Raw genomic sequence first — 24337 nt, forward strand, 5'->3', positions numbered from 1 at the left:
TACCTGTCCCTGTCTAGGGCAGTTCAATACTGCTTTTTTTCTGGGATGCTGAGGTGCAGAATTGATGTGTGGTTACCAAAGCCATGCTATGGAAATGGCTTTTTTGGTTTGATTGGTTTCACTCATTTGTTAGTCTCCCATCTTAGAGTGATCTTCCTGATGGACGTGGTATATTTTTCAAACTATGAGCGTTCACTAATTTTTTCCATGGTTTGGCTGGGGCAGTGTACACACAGAAGGCAAACTGTGCTACAATTAAGAACATTAGCTATACACAGACTGAAGATGTGAAATCTGTTTCCTGACTATGTCTGTTGATTTAGTGTGATCGAGCACCTGCTAATGCAGTGGAAAACTGCTCAACATGGAGGTCTCTGCAAATGGAAAAATTAAGTTTCATCTCTCCATCAACTCTTTGTCTTCATTTGTCAGTGTTTCTGTGACAGCAGTATTTTCTTTTTATTTTTTTTGCTGGGTGTCAACAGATTTGCAGTACAACAGTATTTGTTGTACGTTGAATTCATGAAATTAAGCGTACTAAGTTATTATTATTCCCACAAATGAAGAGAAGTTGTTCAGCCTTTATTTTGCTTTGATCTTCAGGAAAACGTGATCTTGCAGCCTCTGCTTTCTAACAGAGAATCACAGAATCATTGAAGTCGAAAAAGGCTAAGATCATCTACTCCAACTTTCAATCCATCACCACCATGCCGCTAAAAATCCAATCTGTTTGGTTATGAATGCCATTCATATTCCAGTGATAATCTCAAAATCCTGATCTGTACACCTAGATTAAGTAAAATAACTGAATGAAGAACAGATTAAGAAAATTAGAACCATAAATACTGCCATTGCAGAGGATGCTGCTTGGTCCGTAAGTGTGGGATGAGGAGTCAGAAGGTCTCAGCCACCTTCCAGAATGTGCCATTATCTCAAACTCACAAGTCAAGTCATTTTTTTTTTTTTTATTTAACACTGTCCCTAATTCATATAAAAATGATCTAGATCATAAAATTATCCAGTGCCTTAATTAGAAACTCAAAAAGAGCTGGTCCTCTGGGGTAAATGATAACATGGTCATAACTTTCAGAAATGGGTACAGTTGCTGCACTTCAATTTTGGCAGTTAACTGGGTGGTTTAATTTCTGCAGAAGTTTCTCATGTACCCATTTCCACTGATGCCCCTCTTCCTCAAAACCGTGATATCTTCTTACTCATTTACTATTAGAGGGGTTTTGAAGGCCCCAGCTCAGAGGGGCAAAGGCTGAGCCCCGAGTTCTGTTGGAAAGGTAGCCATTAGCCATTTCTCGGCTGTTGGACATGGATCATCCCAACCACTGCAGATACCTTTTGAAATCATAACTTTAAATTAATGAACCTCTTCTCTCTGCCCTTAAAAAAATAATCTGTGTCACAGTGTAAAAATAAATATTGCCCCACATTTTGCTGGGGAAGGAGAATAAAAATTCCCCATTTTCTAACCCCAGACATTTTGGCAGAACTTTGAACGCAAATCATTTTAACCCTCAATAAAATAAATGTAATGCACTCTCACAGATAAATTGCTGCTTTTGTTAACATCTTGATTTTAAAGGGCACATTAATTCTTTTAAGGGAATGTCTTTAGCAAGCCTGCCAGGTTGGTAGTTCTGGGAATGTCTTTTGAGGAGGTGGAGGATTTCTGTAGGACATAATACTGCTAGAAAGAAAATGAGCAGCCTTATCCTGCTGACTTTAATGTTTATCTATTCATGCATAAGACAAGAGGGATTCAGTGGGGGGCTGAACTGAACTATTAAGCGTGGGTGTATTCAACATTGTGTTTGAAATTAAGATAATCACTTGTCCATCCATATGCTGTTATTTCTGACTCTCTCTTGACTCCAGCAGACTGCAGGAGTGTCTTTGCTGCCTTTGCTTGCTGATGCTTTCTTCTGCCATTTCTTTCTTCTTATCCTATACCTCTCTTTCCTACCTCTTTAACTTTCTGATCTCTCTCTGCATCTCTTCCTTCTCTTTCCTCCCATTGCTTCAGTTCCTTTTTCCCCCTTGGTCTGTGACCACAGGAGCTGTGGGCCATCAGTGCCACAGGACTGGCATGCATGTGAATGCTTTAAATGAGGCTCAGCTCATTTCATGCTTTAATGAGAAAGGCTGTTAAGGAGATATGGGATTGTTTTTCATGAGTATATTTCAGAGTTCCCAAAAAATTGCATTTAAATTCACAGAGTCTTCTTTCAACCCCATGGCTGCCCTGGTATATGGCAAAAGAAATGCAGAAAAATTGATGAACCCAGCTGAAACACAGACATTTCCCAAACCTGGGTATATTGCATAGAGGGATATAAAGGGATTTCATTTATTTTGTTGTCTTAGAACAGCAATGAAATCCAGATTATAATGGAAGCTCCATGTTTTATAGTACTGTAGACATTCAGAGGGCTATGTGAGCAGTAAATGACCAGTATGAATATGCTGCTTCTTTACACAGCATTTAACTACAGGCAAAAAGATTGTTCAAGATACGGCTGGCATGAAGTAGTGAAAGCCTGAGCAGATAGGACTTGACTTAAGGAGTTCGTGAAACACAGCTGGGAGCTGCTCTGAGAGTTTCTGAATCCAAAGCCAATTAGCACTGAAGAGACTTAGGACTTCTCAGAAAAAAGGATTTTACTGCCGTTCCACTTTTGACTGTCCCAAGCATGAGGGTCAGGAGAAAGGCGCTATTTAATGAACAAAATAACTGGGACCATTGATGACAGGAAAGCAAAGAATAGTCTTCAAAAATACATTGGGTGGCTCAAATTTCATTTTCGCTACTCCAAAAGTTGGAGTCTATAATGCTATGGCATGCCATGGCAGATAATACTCAAAGTAGAAAACAAAGTTACTCCTGTAGAGTAGTATGAATGAGTCTGGTCCTTCTTTTGTCCTTTTTACCAAAAAATGAGGCAAAGCATTCATTGTTCAGAGGGTCACTGCCATGTGGAGGCAAACTGTCCATTTGCAAAAGTAGTTTTTAATCCATTCCTAAACTTCTTGTCTCTTTTCCATGTTATTGTTAATGGCCAAAGTATTTCTATGTAAACAGGCATCTCTTTCCAGAGCAGCATCCTCTTCTTTCTGCCTGTTTCACTTGTCCATTGGCTCAATTCATTCAGCTCTTTTGCAACTTGGGAAGTAGTGGTGAAGTCATAGGTCACGGGTCATTGAAGTGCCTGCCCAGGAAACACTTCTGTTGATCTCTAAACATCTAGACAAGAAATGATCAAGGGGAATGAATCATAGAATATCCCGAGCAGGAAGGGACTCAGAAGGATTGAGTCCACCTCCAGGCTCCATACAGGACCACCCAAAAATCAGATCACAATGAAAGGAAGGGAAAGTTTGGTAGCATAATATGTTCAAATATTAACATTTTAGGAGCAGGCTGGATGGGAGGGGTGGATTTGCTTAGCCTGCTCCTTAGCTGTCTACTCAGAGAGTTATGTAGAACAGAGTAACGTATTGTCTTGCCTCTTTGCGTTTCATATATAAAATATGATCCTTCTGCTGATGGTGAGACACCAGCATAGGCTGCCCAGTGTATGTTTCATCCATGGAGGTGCTCATGGCAAGGTTGGATGGGACCCTGGGCGGCCTGAGCTGGTGGGGGGGCAACCAGCCCACAGCAGAGGCTGGAACTAGGTGGGCTTTAATGTCCCTCCAACCTAATCCATTCTACAATTCTCTGCTGGTAGAATTAATTTAGGATCTGGTTAGACAGGTGTTTCATTCTGGTGCTTCTTGGGCAAGTCAGGTGCTTCAGTGAAGGGGATTTGCTGGTCCTTAGCAGGCTAATGCTCTGCCTTGCCCAGTACCTCAGTGCTAAAACAGTGATGAACTAATCCTGCTCAGTGCCCAGTGATGCTCAAATACTCCAAAGCAGTATGAGAACAGCAGAAGCTGTAATGTATTCCTGGCCTCTTAGTCAGCTGCAGATGCTTTGGAGGAAGAGTGTAATCAATGATACTGTCACGGAATAACCTCATGGAGGTAAAGCACCACCCACTCTTAGCAGTTAGTGTCTGGCTGTGTGATGATGTTTCTCTATCCTTTATTTGTGTAATCCTCTCTGGGGAAACTGCAGGGAGGCTGCTGTTCAGGCGGCCATTTGGACCTGTGATTTAATCCGATTGTTTGGCTTTAGCGATTACACGAGGCCGTTTGTTTTGTGGAATAACTCCGAGTGCAGAGAGGAATTCTGCTGCTGCCTCCCTGCCTGAGTCAGGGGTGAGGAGATGCTCAGGGTTGCCAGGGAGGAGCACAGCGGAGTCCCTGACCTCTGGTGGTCAGTGAGGTCCCTTTAGCTCCCAGGGACTTCAAATTCAACCTCTGAACACTTCAGAAAGAGGAAAAGTGTGTCACTGATGAGCTGTGCCCTGTCTGTGGAAGTGGTGCTTTCACATTTTTAGCCTTTGCTCAAACCTCTGCTGGATTATAGTTCTTTATTGATACTGTTGGGCTTGGTAAGCCTTTTGTATTTTGTGTGAATGTAAATGTCTGAGTGTGTTTGAGCATTTTTCACTGCGTTTCTGTTACAGTATTGCTGTGATTAACAAGCACAGCTATCAAAACCCACCAGAAAGAGATTCAATTGCCTGAGTTCAGTTAACAGCTTCCAAAGAAATGACACCGCTTGAAACCTGAACTTCTCTTTTCGTTTTTTCCTTCAGGGGTGCCTTCTCTGAAGTTGTTTTGGCTGAAGAAAGAGCTAGTGGGAAACTATTTGCAGTCAAGTGCATTCCCAAGAAGGCACTGAAGGGGAAGGAAAGCAGCATAGAGAATGAAATTGCAGTCCTGAGGAAGTAAGTACCAGACCTTCATTTCTATTTCTTTGCTTCCCTTATGCTCCTGCACTGAAGGAACAGGGGCAGTGATTGACAACTGTGACTGGTAGGTTGTTCAGCCTGTCACAGGCAGGCAAGAATGCCCATGTCTAAATGAGGCTGAAAATGTTTTGAGAGATCTGATTTTCTCTTATAGTAAGCCAGACCAGATGACTGCAAAGTGACGTTGAAGAGGAGTTAGGCTGGAGTTAAAACCTATGATACCCTGCAAAGCCCTTTCCCGCTAATAATGTCAGCAGTTGGGTCACTGGCTTTGAGGAGTGTAAGAGCAGGGTTCTTCTTTCCAAGTGCTCAGTGCAGATTATACACTGTTTGTTATAAAACTTGTAGCATGCTATAGATGGCTGTAGGTGATGGTGATAGTCTCCCATACCATGGAGAAGAGCATCTGGAAGGGACATCCCTGGGCAAGTTGTGTTCTATTTGAATTGTCCATGATGTGCAGTTCTTTCCTGTCCATGAGTGTAATACACAACTAAGGCATAATAAGCAGCTCATGACTACTATGAAGTCATTGCAGTCATTAGAGGCTTGACCTCATCCTCATCTTATACTCTGAAGACTGGATTCATCTCACCTGATTTGAACTTGTCACCTTTGAATTTCTTTCTAATTAATGGAAAAAGATTAGTGACTTTAGGGTTGGTCCATATAACCCATTCTATTCTTCTAAAAGCAACTTTTCTTCTCATTGAAATCAAAGTAATTCAGCTACATAGAAGTCTACATTGGACTGGAGCAATCTGATGCCAGCTGTGCTGCTGTCCCCAATGAGGCTTCTTGCCCTAGCTCTTGATCTTGTAGAAGCTGATAGCTCATTGTCTGAGCACAGTGATTTGTCTGTGCAAAACTGATCCTGAATCCAAAACTGACTAGATATTTCTGCGCTAAATGCTCAGACAGCCTAAGATGAAGAAGCAAACTCAAGGGCAAGCTTGGCCATGCCAGTAGGCAGAAAGGATTCTTTTCAGTAGAGGTAAGGAAGTGAGGCTCCAAACAGGCACAGGCACTTGTTGCTGTAGCTTTCCTGTGGCCAGACCCATTCCAAGTCAATACAATGTACACTTAGTGATAAATGCAGTGTGCTGGCTTGCTATGTGAAAGTACTACGAACCTGTCATTATACCCAAACCACTGCCATCTCCATGATCAGGTAGTAATGGATGCTGGGTAGCTTGAAACATTAATTGTGTATATGGGTCTTTCCCATGATACTCAAATGTTCATGTAAGAGCAGAGAACACAGCACCTGGGCCGGGCTATTCTCACTGCAGCAGCAGGGGATGGAGTAGGTGTTGTGGTTTAACCTGTCAGGTTGCTCAGCACTACAGAGTCATTTGCTTCCAATGGGACTGGGGAGAGAATAATAAGAAAAAAAAACAACAAAACAGAACTTGTGGGCTGAGATAAAAATTATTTCCTAAGACAGAAAAAGAAGAGTGAAAAAAGTAAGGATAATAATGTGTGTGTGTGTATATATCAATACATATATAAAAAAAACAAGTGACACACAAGCAATTGCTCACCACCCACCAAGTGATGCTCAGCCAGTCCCCAAGCAGCAGCTGCTCCCCCAGCCACCTCTGCACTGTTTTTCAAGGTGTTTTTTTCATGATATTATATGGTAGGGAATATCCCTATGGCCAGTTCAGATCAGCTGTCCTGGTCCTGTCCCTTCCCAGCTTCTTGTGTCCCCATAGTCCCCTTCACTGGCAGAACAGTATGAGATATCCTTGGCTCTTTGCAGTACTGCTCAGCAGCAACTAAAGCATCGGTCTGTTACCAGAGCTGTTTCTCTCCTAAAGCCAAAGCATAGCATCATACCAGACACTGTAAAGGAAAAATCAATTTGCCCCAGCTGAAACCAGGTCTGTGGGCAGAAAATTCCTGAATTTCATACAATTCATTCTACTTTGTCTCTCATCCTACACTCACCAGGGCCATAAGAATGATCTGCCTTATTTTTATTTTTTTAATCTGGTGTCTCCTACAAAGCTGTTGTTAATATAAACTTTGTATGTCATTGTATTTATTCTGAAAATAGACATCTTTGCTAGCAGACGCAGCACTGAATTTGTATGCGCCAGCGAGGAAACACTTAGACAGATCCAGTTTGTTATTTTCTGCTGTTGAGAAGATATCAACCTGTTCCTCTGTTCAGTTAATTAACTGCCTCTAAAAAGTAGAAATAGATTTGAAAGGGGTGAAGTGGGTTCTGAGCAGCTGTTGCTAAGCCCCAAAGGTATCTACATGTTCTGCTTTTGTTTTTGGTAGCTTTCTACCAAGTAGGGATGGCAAGTGGGTATGATTAGTGGGTAGGATGCCAGAGCCCCAGGCTGCCATGTCATGCCATGCCATGCACTAACTGGCCACTTTTGCAAGGGATGTGAGCAGATGCCTGGCAGAGGGATTTGTCCCTGTTCCCTGTGAGGGCTGTGCAGAGCTGCAGAGGGTGGATGCAAAGCAAATATAAATATGTGCTTTTGTTCATCCTGTTCTCCCTTTCTATTTTTGCATTATGTCTTTGGAGTGCTTAATCTCTGATGGGATTAAAGTCCCAGAGGACTCCCCGCAAAGCTGAAATGCAAGAGAACTCTTTGTGTCCCCTTCAGACATCTTTTTTGGGACAGTCGGAGGTCTTAAAATCATAGAACCATTAAGGTTGGAAAAGACCACCAAGATCATCTAGTCCAACCATTAACCCATCACCACCATGCCCACTAACCTAGGTGGTGCTGACCATGTCCAGAACTGATCCACACAAATGTCACATGTGCTTTGTACCCTCTGGATGAGGTCTGTCCCAACATCAGTCCTGCCAAAATCACCCAGATCTGACAGAATCAAGATGGAGAAAGGTTTGCATGATGCTGTCTGTTGAAGTCATGTTTTAATAATGCCTTTTCTATTCAGGATTGAAAGCAGGAATGTGATGACCAAAATCTGTGTAACTTGCTATAGCATGGGGTTGGACTTGATGAACCCCAGAGGTCCCTTCCAATCCCTACGATTCTGCGATTCTGTAAAAAACCCTTGGATCTTTTCTCATTTCTTCTGCTGACTTCCAGCATGACCTGAAATGTCTCCTGTCTTAAATATTTACTGGCTGTGAAACAGCCAAAAATTTTTGAACAAGATGTTTTTACCTGCAGAACCTTTGGCTTTCCTTTCCCATGTCAGCAGAAGCAGGAGAGTGGGTCCAAGAGGGGAAGTTTCTGGTCTAGGCTTTTAGTGCAAAGACCATTGTAATGTCCTACCATCTCTTCTTTGTGTCTCACCTAAAAAGCCATTGGAAGTGCAAACCAAACACTCTGTGCTGGGGAAGGCTGATGGAGCCCATGCAGAGTTCATGGAAGGTAGGCTAGGAGATTTTATCTCTTGGATGCTCCCTGTCTGTGGGCTTGGCCACTATTGCTGCCAAGACAAAATGACACATTTTAGAAGCGATGTTCTGCTAACAGAGGAGCGAACTGCCAGCCAACTGATCTGCATGTTTGTGCCAGTGCCAGAGTGAATCATGCACACTCCAACATTTTATTTTTCCATGGCCAACAAATCTGTTCTTAAAAAAGAAAAAAAGACAGAAGAGCCGTTAAGTCAATATTTACGCCTAGCAACCTTAACAGGGTTCTTCCAATATGGACTCTCTTGTTTCCCCTGGAAATCCATGGCAACATTCCCTAGAGACTCCTCTGGGCGGGGACGTAGTGGGAAGGAGCTCGCTGCTAAGTGCAGTACTGGCATGAGTGATGCATGCAGCTAATCCAGGAGCTCTAGCCTGACAAATTCTTTCATCCTCTTCTCAGCAAAGTGTTTCATCATGTGCCTAATTTTGGATGATAATTGATCCCTGTGAAATCAGTGGACTCTTTGAGATTACCTTGCTGAACTTGGGCCTAAAGGGATGCTTCGCAGCAGGGGAAAAATCATGCAATCAGTGAGTCTGGAAAAGACCACTGAAATTACCTAGTCCAAAGATGGATCCATCCCCACCATGCCCATTCACCATCTCCCTCAGTGCCATGTCTACACATTTCTTGAACACCTCCAGCAACAGTGATTCAACCATCTCCCTGGGCAGCCTGTGCCAATGGCTCACCACTCTTCTGAGAAAAAATGTTTCCTAACATCCAACCTGAACCTCTCTTGCTACAACTTGAGGCCATTACCTCTCATCCTATTGCTGTAACTTGGGAGAAGAAGCCGACCCCCACCTCACCACAGCCTCCTTTCAGGCAGTTGTAGAAACTGATAAGGTCTCCCCTGGTCCTTCTCTTCTCCAGATGTACAGTCCCAGTTCTCTCAGCTGCTCCTCAGAAGACCTGTGCTCCAGACCCTTTACAACTTCATTGCCATTCTCTGGAAACACTCCAGCTCTGTGAACTAGCTCTCCATGAGGAGCAATACTACACCGGGTTACACAAACTTCTTCTGACCTGAAATGTGGGGAGTTTCATAACCTGCTCAGAAAGCAACACTTTTCTGCTTTTAAGCAGAAGGGTAAATGCAATATCTTCCATTGTTTGCTGTAGAATAGTGGCAATTTTTTCCCAGTATGGTAATTGTGCAGGTGTGAACAGGCTGAAGGATGAATTGGCTGTTAGACGGGTTTCTGCAGGCAGTAGGTGGTGTGAAGAGCTGGGATGCAGCAAGGCACCCGTCTGAGCTCTAGAGAAGTAGAACAAAACAACCTCGTAGGAGTCAGACAGAAAAATATGCCTGATTACTATTATTTTTAAATATATGTTGTTTTTTGTTTTTTTCTTGGCTACACCACTGTTTATTGAAGAGAAACTTTCTAACTAGTAATACCTGCACAGATTCAGTGCTGAGTCAGGGTAAGGCAAAGGAAAGGATCAATGCACCCAAATGTATTGATTACTTCCTAGCAGCCACATGTACAAATTAAAGTCTTGTTAAACAGATGCTGTTTAACTAGCAAATCAGACTCTGTTTCAGTTAGTTTCTTATAGCTCTGTAGAGCTTTCTGAAAAGAGGTTGTGGGATGTGGGGTCAGACTCTTCTCCCAGGTAACAGAATTAAGATGAGAGAGGCTGGCCTTAAATTGTACCAGGGGAGGTTCAGGTTGGATATTAGGAAAAACTTCTTCTCATACAGAGTTGGTGAAACATTGGCAAAGGCTACCAAGGGAGGTGGTGGAGGTGTTCAGGGAAAGGTTAGATGTGGCGCTGTGGGACATGGTTAGTGGGCATGGTGGGGGTGGGTTGATGAACAGACTAGATGATCTTGGCGGTCTTTTCCAATCGATATGATTCTATATTCCATGTTTTGCTCCTCTTCAGTAGCCCATTGGTGAGAAACTCCTCCTAAAACTTCTGTCCTCAGCTCTTACTTCTGTAAGGGCTTATGCATCCCAGGCGAACCTTTCATCTGGGAAGCTGAAACAACATGTAGTTTTGAAACCCATTAGTTATCTCTTATTAAACTCTTCTGTGCAATTTAACTACAAATAAAAGGTACATTAATTCTGAATAAAACTGTTCATGCAGAAACTTAATGCACCTTAACACAAATTTAGGCATTTAATTAATTCAGATGAATGTTCCTGAGTTACTTTGTAGGTTAGAACCTCCTGTTCAATCCATTGGATGTTTCTGATTCAAAAAACAAAGCTCTTGCAGACTCTTGGGTCGTCCCATACTCCAGTATCCCAATCCAGAGTCTCTGCTGGTGTCCACCAATGCTCTCCTATGGCAGTTATTTTTCTATGAGAGGTCACTCAACTGGAGCACAGGGCCAGACAAACTGAAGAGGAGACACTCAGATCCTCTTGCAGGAGTTCTTTTCCTTTAAAGAAATGAATGAAATAGTTAAGAAATAAATATAATATTAATAATAAAACCCCAAACACTTGGCAACTGTCTGTCAGATAAAATCATTTCTCTGAAGCTTTGCTTACCCTATAGACAAAACAGGCTTGCTGTTTTGTTCCTTTTTTTCCCCTCACCCTGTGAATAATGGTAAGAGGATAGGCTGCCTCAGCAAGAACCGAAGAGACAGCTGGTTGTTATATTAAGTAATCACTTTCAGATAAATCTACTTTTTTACATAGATTTACTAGCTAAAACCTGGCTTGGACACACCGCTGCAGTAGTGCTGACGTGACAGAAGGCTGGGTCTGCCCTCCCTGAGCTCTGAGCCCTTCCAGCTGCAGATCCCATGGCTTCCCAAAATCTGCATCCTGAGCGGGATCCTGAGGGTAGATCAGGGTTCCCCAGGTAGGGGAGTGATACTGGGTGGAAGCGAGATTTAGGTAAGCTGTTAGGAAGAAATTCTTTGCCCAGGGGTTGGGGAGGCACTGGCACAGGCTGCCCAAAGAAGCTGTGAGTACTCCATCTCTGGAAGTGCTCAAGGCCAGGTTGGATGGGGACCTGGGCAGCCTAAGCTGGGAGGGCAGCCCTGTGTATGGCAGGGAGTCGGAACTGGATGATCTTAAGGGTACCTTATAACCCAAGCCATCCTGTGATTCTGTGATTATGATGTCAGTGGTCAAAGAACAGGGCTGCCCCAAGGATGTATTTGTTGGTATTGCACATGGTGGACTTCAGCACTGCCCATGGGACCACAGTTAGTACTAGGCACTACTGCAGGCATGGCCCCTAGAGAGGCAAGCTAGACATGGAAAAGAGCCAAAATCTACGACACACATTGTAGAGGGTCGTTTGGGCTTAACTCAGGGCTGACATCAGCTTTGGTTCATGAGATCATCACCCAAATGAAGGAAGTGAAAACAGCATGAGTTGCCCTTCTCGGATGTCAGGCAAAAGTGAATCTGACCCTATATGTATAGGTATGGCATAAGATAGCTTTATCTTGGCACTACTTCTTGACTTCTTGCTAAGCAGCTCATTTTGCTGCACAGAATTCACACTAGAGGAAAAAAAAAAAAACATAGTGAAATCTGAAACAAAGCTGACACCATTTTTGATCACTGAGATGCTGGAAACTTTGCAGAGGAAGACTTTGCAGGCAGGACCGCTCAGATCGTATTTCATGCAAGATTAGATATAAGTTGATGTAGGGAAGCAGATTACAGCATCTGAAAAAGCCTAAAATGCATGAAATAAGGAAGGAAATAGTAGACACAAACAAAATCTGTGATATCGTCTCTTGTCATACACTGTTTTATCTACAAGCAACGTGTTCCTCAATAGCTTTCCAGTGGTGTGCAGGTTTCAGTGTTTCACTCTGTCCTCCTGCAGCATGCTCAGAGACTGCTGTGTTCCTTGAATGAGGCTACAGCGTGAGAAGCTGTAGCCTAATTTCCAGATGACGGAGCAGCTTGCTCCCTTCTGGGGAGCCGTGCTTTAGCAAACATCCCTTGCATAACTGTTCTTCAAGGTCAGCCCGTGCCCTGACTCATCTCAAAAGATGGGCCCCAAGAGATGAGGGCAGGTCTAGGGGGATAAGCGTACAGCACAGCTCAGAGCTCCTGCTTGAGAATTTATTTGGTACACTTTGGAAGAAACGGCTGCTGAAATAGTTACTCTGAGATGCTTTCAAATTAGCAGAATGCGTTTTTCAGTGTAAGCCGCGTCAAGCGTCTGCTCTATGCGGAGCCCATCCTCTGCATAGCAGCGTGCACAAAGCTGGGGTCCTTTCAAAGCTTTTAGTTAAAGGATGACAAAATGTACCCTGTTTTCATGTGTTTATTATTCAGGAAGATGGTTACAAGCGTAGTGCGTTGATACAAGTTCCTGATTATTTGTGCTGTTGTCTGTTACCTAAAAGGAACAAATTGTTAAGAGGCATAAAGTCTGTTTAATAAGATCCAACAGTTTGATAAATGACTCAGCCTTATATCTGGACACATAAGGTCTCTGTCTCTCCCACATGTTCAAAACGAAGAGTTGCCTTATTGGTGAGCACCTGCCTCCAGCAGGGCCTCAAAGAGCATCCAGTCCTTGCATAGGAGGACGCATAACTGTTTGGCCAGCCCATGCCATGGTAGATGTGGGGTTGTGTTTAGAGGATGCAAGTTGTTGAGTGGTGCAGTAATAATAGGGAAAGCATTTTCACAGCTCATTGCAGTCCAAATCTTCCAAGAATCGCTGGTGCTGAAGATGTCCTAAGTGGCTCCACTGAGCAAAAATACTTCCTCTTGCTTTTTTCATAGGGCTCTTCATAGGTCATCTGGTATCCGAAACAAAGTTGTTATGGTTTTTTTTTTTCCCTGTGAAAGCCATTTCTTCATTTGGAAGAAGTATAAAAGGCTATTTACAGGCCTCATGGCATTTGCAAAGTGAAGATGTCACTGTCAAAATGCTACCAACAAATTGCGTTTTGCCTCTTCTCTAATTTAATCCCGAAACATTAACTAGAGGAATTCAGTGTTAAATATTAAACAATTGTGATGCCCTGTTGGAGCCAGTTAGCTTAACCACACAACTGCCGTACTTTAATGATGGGTAAGTTATTTACATGCACAGTCCAAGCACCTCAATGGATACTCCCCTATCTCATTTTCTTGCTATTAAAATCCATGGCATTAATTCATAGAGCATTTCAGAGTGGTGAATTAGGGCATAATTTTCAAAGTGCTGCATAAAGTAAAACAAGTAAATGCAAGGTAGGATTCATCCGGCCAGCTGGAATCTTCCTCAAGGTACACAGCTGCATCTGAGCTCACATCTTGCTTGCTTAGGAAATCATCAGATATGCATTTCTAAGTGGATCAGAATGTACAGGCAGGAAAAAAACAAGTATTCCAAAAATGTCAGTTCACGAAGGCAGAAACAGGAATATTATCAGAAATGACAGTTTTCGTAAACACTTCTTGTCTAAAGCAGTTGTTTGCTCTTAGGAACATGCTAGAATGCTTTGTGAATACAAGCCACTGCATTTTAGGCCTCCACTATATGGAATAAGACCAGCAGAGTTATTGCTGGGTCAATTTTGTGGTTGATGAACTCAGTGTGAATTTAAACACCTCAGTTGGCAACTCTCTTCCAGAGTGTTGTGGTTAATGGCTCTATGGAGGTCAGTGATGAGTAGTATACCCCAGCCATCTGACTTGGGAATGGTGCTCTTCAACATCTTTATCAGTGGCATGGAGAGTAGGATCAAGTGTACACTCAGCAATCTTGCTGACATCAAGCTGAGCGGTGTAGATGACACAATAGAAGGAAGGGATGCCAACCAGAAGGACACGTGAGAGCCTAACGAGGTTTAACAAGGCTAAGTGCAAGGTATAGCAACTGGGTCAGGTCACTCCCAGATACATGTACAGACAGAGAACAGAGCAGCCCTACAGAGAATGACTTGGGGTTCTGGTGGATGAAAAGCAGGACATGAGCCAGCTGTGTGCTCTTAGAGACTGCGAGGCCAACTGTATCCTGGGCTACATCAACAGAGCAGGGAGAAGGAGGGGACTGTCCCCCTGTGCTCTGCCCTCGGGTGTCCCCATTTGGGAGTACTGTGTCCAGGTCTCAGCCTCCCAGCACAGTAAGGATGCAGAGCTGTTGGAGCAGATCAAGAAGGGGGACACTAATTTGTTCAGAGGGTTGGAGCACCTCTCTTATGAAGAGAGGGTGAGGGAGTCGGGCTTGTTTAGCTTGGAGAAGAGAAGGTTCTGGGGAGACCTTGTTGCAGCCTCCCAATAAACACGAGGGGAGTTTATAAACATTAGGGAGATCAACTTTTTACACATTCTGATAGCAATAGGACAAGAGGGAATGGCTTTAAACTAAAGGAGAGGAGATTTAATTTTAACATTAGGAAGAAATTCTTTACTCAGAGTGTGATGAGATGCTGGCACAGCTGTCAGAGAAGCTGTAGGTGCCCCATCCCTGAAGGTGCTCAAGGTCAGGTTGGATGGGCCCTGGGCAGTCTGAGCTGGTGGGGGCACCCAGCCTTCAGCAGGGATTGAAAATGGGTGGGCTCCGAGGTCCCTTTGAACCCAAGCCATTCTAAGATTCTGCCCTCCATTTTCATTTATAGAAGATGCATCATAATTACATTTTCTCTCTTGTTAAGGTCATGATTCCGCATGTTTGGAACCAGAGTTTGGCACAAGAAGCTGGCTCTGACCAAAAGAAAATGGGAAAATACTTGCACTCCATGCCATATTCAGCTGCACCACGTTAAACCTAGGAGCCGCCTCTGTGTTTTCAATACATCCTGGGTTGACAGTTGCATAAATTAATTGGTATTTTGCCAACTGAGCCTGCAGTTGTCATCTGTACCACATATTGATTCAGTCTTAAAATGCTTACTCAGACAACACTTAGTTTGTGCTCACTAGGAGTTTTGCAGAAAAAAGTAAAATAAGATATATGCAGCTATGGATTTCATTTTTGACCAAGGGGAAAAAAAAGATGATTGTTTTGTTATTAATTAATTAAATTTACGTATCAGATTTTTTTTTTTTTTTTTTTTTTTTTACATACCTTATATTCATATGACATCAGCTTAAACAGAATAGATTTGTTTTACCCTGAGGTAAGACTGGCCATGCTATGGGGTCATGCTGCTGCAGCTACAGGACTTTAAACCTATTAATCAAATCAGTTTTCAAAGTAAAGCCTACTATTCTTCTTCTTTGCATTCATGTTTCTGTGTCTCTGGTTATCGGATACTTTGCTCAGCTCTTAATCCTTGTAAGTGCTCAAAACTGTAGGGGTTGTTTTGCTTTTTTGTTTTGACTACAAAATCATTTCCCCAAGAACGTATGGCAGCTCTTACTTGGCCAGATATTTTATCAAATTAAAGTTACTGGGCATTACATTAAATAGGGGTGCTGTTACCTCCTTTAGTTTCTTATTACTGCTTTTTCTTATCCTCCAAGGGAATAGATACAGGTGAATTCTTAGAAGCAAAGCCATCTTTTTGAATGTGTCTAAGCTGTCTTAACAGAACTGATTTCTTTGTTGTCCAAATTTGTTCAGAACTTTTGAAACACCAGCAAGAAGCATTAGCAAATAATCTAGGGTGTTTTAGAGCTCCACACTGAGTCAGAAACAACCAACAAATGCAAAGCAAATGCCAGGTATACTTTTGCACGCCAGCACTGACTCCTCCTGAGATTAGTGCAAAATTTCTATATATACTCCATTTGGGTTCCACCAAATGGAATAACAGCCTGCTTCAAATATCTTCATACCTTTGTGATATCTGCTGTCTTGACTGACGCACCAGGGATTAAACAGGGACCCTTTTGGATTTACACATATGTGTCTGTGCATCCTCTGCTGATTCAGGCCATGGTGGACTGGACACTGGGCACAAGAGCTGACTCCTATTTGAACGTATGCTTATTTTTTCATTGTTTACCCTTTTTTTTCCCCCTCCATCCACCAAAAGCAGAGGAGTCCACATGCAGAAGCTGTATTTGGCATGATATGCTTTGCTGAGACATGCTGTGGAGCAATGCAATCTGGTTATCCCATGTCTGCTGTAAACTTGGTAATTAGAACAGAAAACAGCAGCTGTTCACAACTTTTCTCTTAAAAGGGACAATACAGGATTTCTAACTGCAAACAAGGGGGAAAGGGCTTTGTGTTTGTTTTTAAACACTCCCTGTGATTCATAACAAATATGTGAATATGGCATGATCCACACGCAGCCTTAATCTGCATTTATACAGAAATGCTCGTTTTTCCCATCCTAAAGATAAAATCTCCCTGTAACTATGATGGCTGTCTGCTTTTAGCTTTCCTGTGCATGGCTGCTGGGAGGGAAGCAGAAAACTTTATGATGAACTTTTCCTTCTGTTTTCCTTGGGTACGTGAGAACATTTCTTGCGGGTAGAGCTGCTGTGTGCCCTGCAGCATTTAGATCTTGAAGGCATTGTCCTTCCCTTATATGGTGCACAAAGCCTGCATCCAGGCTGCGAGGCATCAGCTTGGGTAAATGAGCGCTTGTCGTTAACAAATAGACGTGGGTAATATGAGCTAATGCTATTCTGGTCAATAGGAAAATTCAAAGCTGTTGAACTTGGTTACATGACTCGTTGAGTCTCCCTTGAGAATTTCAGCTCAAAGCAAAAGTGGAAAGATGCCCTAAGCTCAGGGTTTCAGGCTTTTACTTTCTGTAGTCCCACAGCAAGCACATAGGCCTTATAACAAAGCAGGTGTTGCTGCACAGTATCCATTCTTGCTTCCAGTGTTTCTTAAACTACTATCTCCAAATAATCAGTTCCTTCTTCCCAGTATTTCATAAATCAATGTGGCTTTACTGTTCCAAAGGTAGTTATCCCATCTCCAAGCACATGCAACTGCAGCACAGCTCAGCCAACACAGGAACATGGCTTCCCCATTGACATAGCTCTCCACCACCTCTGGGTTATGGATGAGTACAGTGGTGTTTTGTGGTGTTGCAGCTGATGTATGCTGCTGTGACTGAGTCCTGACTTCACCCTGCAGAGGAAGAACCTACCAGGGACTTGCCATGTCCTCTTTCCTGTCTTCCCTCCACATAGCTGTAGATCTGGAACAAGGAGATCAAAAAAGATGCTTGTATAACAGGAATGTGGTCTCCATCTTACAAAAAGGGGTTTTCTCCTCCACAGTTTTGCTGCTGGTAATGAAATAGTTTTCCTTCTAGAAATGAAAATTCCAGGCACAGAGTTCACCACCAAACTTCACCCTGAAAAGATGGAAATGGCACGTAGAAGTTTTCTCCTCTTGGCTCTGAATTACTGTGGTGTCTCTGAGTTGCTGACTTGGTTTAAAATTCCTTCTTTCATTGAAAGCATATGCTTCTGATTTTCTTTCTTATGGTGACAGTTTGCACTCTTACCCAAGAGCTGTCTTCTTAATAGGACCAACTATATTTGGAATCACTTTGAATTGCTCTTGAAATGGAAGATTAATGTCAATATTTCTGGCAGTTTTTCACTACCTTTTTTTCCCTGTAAATGAGTGTTAAACAACTATTCAAGCTGGGAATACCTACACCACTTCTTTCTGAACATGATTTGATTTGTTTCGTTTTAATGCTGAATAAGCTCCTAGCGTAGCTGATAAAAGTATTAGCAGTAAAACTGGTGGAGTATTTTGTAGAAAGGGTATGTTGATGACTGTAGAAGGTTATGCTTTGCATCAGTTTACATACAGGGAAGTCTTATGAACTGTAAAGACCTGGGTCATGGGTCATATACAGACTATGTCACACATCTGGATCCAATTGAAAACTGGACTGAGGATGTTAGTTATGATATTCAGCTATAAAATTTCCTATACCATATTCATGCCCATTATATCCATGTAGGATACAACCACTCTGTTTTTGGGCTTTACTTTGGGCAGTAAGCCAAAAAATCAGCCCTAACTCTCAGGACCTGGTCATGGGAGTCCCTTAGCACTGTGATCCCTCCTGGCATGGTCCCTGGCTTTCTGCACCCCTGAAAGCAACAGCTCAGAGGCTGGGCACACCCTGAAGCATCTCAAAAGTACAGAGTTTACGGTCTCATTGGTATGGATTGTATTTTTGTATTTCTCACCCTAATTGCATGTCAGAACATGTTTAGTACTACATTGGAAACCTATTAAAGACTCTTTTGTAAAAGAGAAATATACTTTTTTTTTCCCCTCCTTTTATTCACTGGGACTGTGAAGACATCTTCTATACTCCTAATTTTAAAAACACCCTTCCAATTCCCACTTGTTTGGATTTAACTTCCTTCCTGACTTCTTTTCTCTGTGTGTTTCTTGATGTATTTAAACATAAATAAATAAATCTTAGTTTAATTTCCTCCAGACATGGGTGCTTGTTTTATGTAATCTATCTATTTCAAATAAGCAGAGTTGAGTAGAGCTCTTCTTTATAGATGCTGGCTGGTGCTTGGAGTCCTCCCCCATGTGTATTCTGCAGCTAGAAGTGTTCTCATGGCACATTGTGATTTATGAGAAGAGTGACAGGAGGAAAAATGCATTTGCAGAGCAGTGTAATCCTGAAAAGAGCACTTGATTTGTTGATAAACCTCAGCTGCATTTTATCTTCATTTATTAAGTAAGTGCTCCTGTGAGGTTTGAGTAACTGAGAGGTACAGAGAGCTGATCTGGGAGGACAGTGAAGCTGTGGGGGTGAAATATGATAAAGACCCACAGTTAAGAACATGAAGTACCAGGAAACTGGGCAAAAAGAGGGATTCTGGTGGGGGAATCAGCTTCTTGACTGCTGAGGGCAATTTATTTAGGAGAGTATTTAGGAGAGTGAAAGCCCAAGTTGAAACTAGATGATCATTATGGTCCTTTTCAGCCCAGGCCATTCTATGATTCTAAGAGCTTTTTCTAGAAATGGCTTTCTAGAAAGTAGCTTCCAACTGTCTGAACAGGCAGGTACTTCTAATTTTTTTCCCCAGTGTTTTGCACACCCCCAGGCTGGAAACCACTTCTCTGAAGCATGGGGGGATGAAAAGGAAATTAAAACAAGCAAACAGAAAAGCAGTTCCAGAGAAAGCAGAAGCTAGCCCTGACAAGTTAAAACTAATATGGAGCATGATTCTGGGTACCTCTAGTATCAGTGCAGTTGCTGAGTTAATGTTAGATATAGCTTTCAGGAAATCTCTATGTGTATTTTTTTTCCTTGTAAGTACCTGAGCCCACAGCATTATTCATCAGGCTTGCAGGAACCACAACCAATCTTTGCCTGTTCCTGCACTGTGGCTTTCCTAAGAATCACAGTGAAGGTAAGCTGACAAAAAAAAGAAGGAAGAAAAGGCAATGAGGCAGCTTGTTCCTCCTGCATGGGGCGAAAGCATGAGCAAACAAGACTTCTCTCAGCCTCTTCCAGACTAAGCTTTGCTTTTGAAGGGTGCTAGAAGAGCATCTCTTCCCTGAGCCTACTCCTGCTGAGTTGTTGCAGAGCCCAGGTGAAATAGCATTTCTGAAGCAAAATCATCAGTATTGCTGAGTTACATAAATAACTCACTGTTAGCTAGAGCTAAAAGCAGTGTTGGGAGAGAAGGGTTAGTTAGAAACTGCTTTGCAGTGCTGTGCGTCTCTTTGTATTGAAACAGAAGTGGAGCATTGGTGAGTAGGCAGTCAAGTTGGTAAGCAGTGTTCCTCTTACTTTCTCCTCTTAAAATTGGATAATGTTGAGGAATTGCTGCTGATCAAAGAAGTTGCCCAGTGTCTGTTATGGTGGGACTAGAAGCTTTTCTACAGCTCTGTCAGTAGGACTTAGGAGCTGGAGCTTGATGATCTTTAAGGTCACTTCCAACCCAAGCCATGCTGTGATTCTATGACTTGCCATGTAACAAAACAGAAATGCTTCTTCCTTGGGATCACTACACTTGTAGTATTCCACCCTTCCCAACAAGGCAAAATTCATGTGCACCATTACTCTAAATAATAAATATATTTATTTTCCACTTGTGTTTACTACCAGAATCCAAGCAAAACCAAACAGGGATCAATAAGCACATAAGGCTGCAGAAAAATGGGGCTTCAAGCCTGCGTGTCACTGGCTAACCCATGGGTGTCCAGCCTTCTGGCTTGCCTGTCAAGAAGAATTGTCTTGGACCACATATAAATGTGTAGCATAGTTAATGTATATAAGTAACAAAACATCTTTTCTTTTCTGTCTTAAAATCTACAGTAAGAGGACAACAAAGCCATGAAACTAGTCGGTTATTTGACCATTTTTTTTGTGAAACTAATGCATCAGTCTTGTTCTATGTAAGTGGTTGCAAATTCTTAATGAGTTCCATTGAGAACATAGCGATGCTCATCACATGTTTTTGATGGTATTTTATTCTTCCAATACTTCATCACTGAAAATAGTTGTTTACAAATGTGCGTACTGCCAACTAGCAATGACATGAATAAACTGGGATTGTGAAGTGAGGGATGTTTTTCTATGGTAAGACAGGTCTTATAGAAGTCCAGGCATCATCAGTTATGGGGTTGAATATCTGACTGAAACCTTATGCATTCCTTTTGGAAATTTGCAGGTAATGTATTTATGCCAACTGAAAATAGACTTACAAATATACAAACAACAAAACTGATGAGTTTTTCAGCAATTTTGAAACCTGTTCTCAAATTCCTTTATCAAAACAGAAGGCAAGACTGTGCGTTTTTCACTGTTCATGGGATTTTCTTTAGCCAGTGTATTGAAATGCATACAATTATTTACCATAACTTGAATTAGGACTGTACTGCACCCTCCTTGTGCTCTGGTTCCCTTCCAGATAGCAGAGTGCTGTTTAGTTGTTGTGAGTGATGGTTGCATGCCTTGGGCTGAGCCAGGCTGCTTGCTGGGGAAGAGCTGTTGCCCTTACAGCACGGGGCAGAGGGCAGCCATAGGATGAGTTGGGCTGCACATAGCCTATGGGCTGCAGATTGGACATGCCTGGGCTAACCCCATGTACATCATGTGCGCATGACTTGAACCAGCACTTCCCAGTCCTCTGTGTTCTGCAGTGAGATGCCCACGAGGATTTGTGTCAACTCAGGAGAGCTGGCTTTGTGTATAAGTCATCTCATGCAGGGCACAGTGTGCACCATGTAATACAAAATAGATTTGTCTGTAAACAATGCTGACCTTTACTGCCATGGTACGGTCTGCTTGAAAAGAACAGCCTGAGGAGACATATTCCACTGAGAAGTCAACACTCTGATCTCTCTCATTTGTATGTGGTATTTCTGACTTGGGAAAGGCTAAGCCATTTCCTTGCTGTGGCTTCCCACCAGATACATTAACACCTTCTTGCCCAGCTCTCTGATAATGCTGTGTAAGCCAAATTATTTCAGTAGGGACAGATGTGTAGGGCACAGTGCTCCCAATGTATTTTTGCTGTTTCCTGTGGTCAGAGTCAATGAGGTTACTCTAACACAAATAACCTGTCTCCTGTGAGAAGTAAGGTGCAAGCCATAACTGATGTGATGTACACTGTGGTGTGGATGATATCACAAACCCATTTGTTTGTCGTGAGATTGCTAATGTCTCTGTTGCAACTGTTAGCCCCAGAGGAGCATCCTTTAAGGGTCTCACAAGGATCATTGAGTTCAGCTCCCAGATCCACACAGGATGACCCAAAATTTGTAGAAATCATTTGGGTTGTGGTAATACTTCAGGTTGAAAGTCTTGTAATAGCGATTCCTATAGGAAAACAAAACATGACTCCTCCGAGATAGCACCAAGACACATTCTGTCCTGCTCTCCTTCAGAAAGATCACCTAGAGTGTTGGCTCCACTTCTGAGATGTCTTCCCTCATTTCTCCTTGGGCATGTTAAACATACAATGTCTGACAGCTATTGCTGAGGTAACTGAGTCTGGTAGAAATGTAGCTGCTCCCTGGGATAGTATAAGCTTAATTTACTGTAAGAGCTTTTTAGATTAGTACCAGGAGCTGTTCTTGTAGACAGAGCAGGGCACTGGCACAGGCTGAAATACTGTGCTGTGTTGCAGCACATGGATGTTTGATCGACCCATAGGGAGAATGAAACTCGGCAGCCAGCCCAGTTTCTTAGCCGACTCTTAGGTCAGAGGCAGGCAAGGTAAATATGCCAAGTGGAAGTCGAGGCAGTGATCAAGCCCTTTTGTTTCCCTTCTGGGAACTCGAAATGGGCCCACCTTCCTCAAGACATTGTTGCTGTAGGATGCCTGTGCTCAAATGGTTAAGTGCTGAAGCTTGTCTGAGATGTTTCCCTCTTCAGGGGAACGTGTTAAGCACTAAATGATGCATGAGCCCTGTTGGAGGGAAGTGTTACATTCTGTACACGGCCTATCTATTTTTCACTGATGATTTTATTCTGAAGCAAGGTGTGGTTCCAAGCAAACGTGACAAGGTGAGCAGGCCCTGAAGCAAGGCAGTCATTTGCGTTGCTCTAAACAAACACATCTCCTAATTACAGTTTTAAAGATGATCTCACATAGTAAGAAGTAATAGCAAATAGTTCTGTGGGGTGGGACACGTCAAACTGGCACTGGAGTGAAAGAGGTTGTCTTGAAGTTGTAACAACTTGTCTTTATGTTTGGCATGCTGCTTTGCCTATATCCCGAATCTAAGGAAATAGTGGGTGATATTTCTTAGGAAGGATTGCTATCTCAAGGATCAGTGTCTGTCCCAACTGCAGAAAACATCTTTTTCTCATTCATTTATCTCTGCTTTATGATTTTGCTTTCATTGTTTCTTTTTTTTTCCCCATATGTATCTTAGTAGGTGAGCGCTTGTAAGTTCAGCTGGTGACTAAACTGGGGTCTCCTGTAGTATGGACAGACATATTGTTACAGACAGAAGAACCCATCTCTGAGGTTGCTATGGAGTCTTAAGAACTGCAAATAGGGAAAAGAGGGAGATGCAGAACAGGCAGTCATCAAAGAGTTACACTTTGAAGAATATGCAAGCATGACAAGCCAAAGTCTCACAGTAATTAAGACTGTAGTCAACTTTCATTAGGATGCCCAACTTTTGATCCTCTCTTCTCCCCCTGGTCATGACTTGCAAAGCTTAATTGACCTCAAAGATGACATATTTGTTTTGGAATAGGTTACTTTGATTTCTGTGGAGTGAAAAGGAAATTAATCCAATTCCATTTTAATGATAGACCATGAGACAAGTTGGCATTTGTTGAATACTTCAACAAGATCTTTTGAAGTTTTCATCCCTTACCCTTACAGTCTCACCAGCAGTCATGATGAGTGAGTTATGGTCCTTGGGCAACATCATTCGCTCCTCTTCTTTATATGGGATAGTAGTGACAGCAGCTTCCATTTGAGTTTACTTTTTATCTCATGCATTGACTGACAAAGTCAGATCTTCTATGCAGCACGTTGGAGATGACAGGTATATAATTACTCTATTTTAAGTCTCCCTAAGGATTCCCCAAAGCTCTTTATGCTATCACTTCTGTAAAAAAAATCTGAAATTATTAAATCAAAAATCAATTATGTTAGTCAAAGAGATTGCCTTATCTCCTGGTTATTTAGCTTGAGGTTGTTTCCCTCTTATTTGCACAAGGCTTTTCTGTCATTTCTATTACACATTTTGCATAATAAAAATTACTCTTCCTCACAGACTGAGAGGTAAACAGTGTACCTGAAAAAAAACCAACCCAATAGAAAACACCCCAGCATACAGAAACACTGCAGCCCATCATTATTTAAAGATTTGGTTTATCTAATCAGTCCACGCTCAGCTCATATCACACATGGGATATTACCACTGACAGCAGCTGCACGTTGTATCAAAGTGTTCAGTAATGGGACACATGTAGCAACACTTAAGATAATACCCAGACAGATCATCAGTAAAAAGCACGGGGATATCAAGAGCAGAGAAGGAGAAAAATGGCATTCTTAGCTGCATGACACTATCTGGATCAGTACAGCTCACCACCAAAAGCCTGCTTCAATTTCAGAAAACAAACACTTGTTTAAACAATTTCCTGCCATTAGGATTCAGAGGCTTCTTCGTTCAGACTCTTCTGAGGTGGTTATTTATTCTTCATCCAAAAATATTTCAGTTTCATCAGAAGGA

At 42.4% G+C, this 24337-nt stretch overlaps 1 protein-coding gene across 1 annotated transcript in view; it reads left to right on the forward strand.

Moving 5' to 3' along the window:
* Nucleotides 1–24337, forward strand: part of CAMK1D (calcium/calmodulin dependent protein kinase ID) — a 213770-nt gene that overhangs the window by 83566 nt on the left and 105867 nt on the right. Inside the window, exon 2 of the mRNA XM_072328983.1 lies at nt 4716–4847. Within this exon, the coding sequence (XP_072185084.1) occupies nt 4716–4847 (132 nt within the window). The remainder of the gene's footprint in view (nt 1–4715; nt 4848–24337) is intronic.

Source organism: Excalfactoria chinensis, chromosome 1, assembly GCF_039878825.1.
Source record: "Excalfactoria chinensis isolate bCotChi1 chromosome 1, bCotChi1.hap2, whole genome shotgun sequence".
Lineage (NCBI taxonomy): Eukaryota > Metazoa > Chordata > Aves > Galliformes > Phasianidae > Excalfactoria > Excalfactoria chinensis.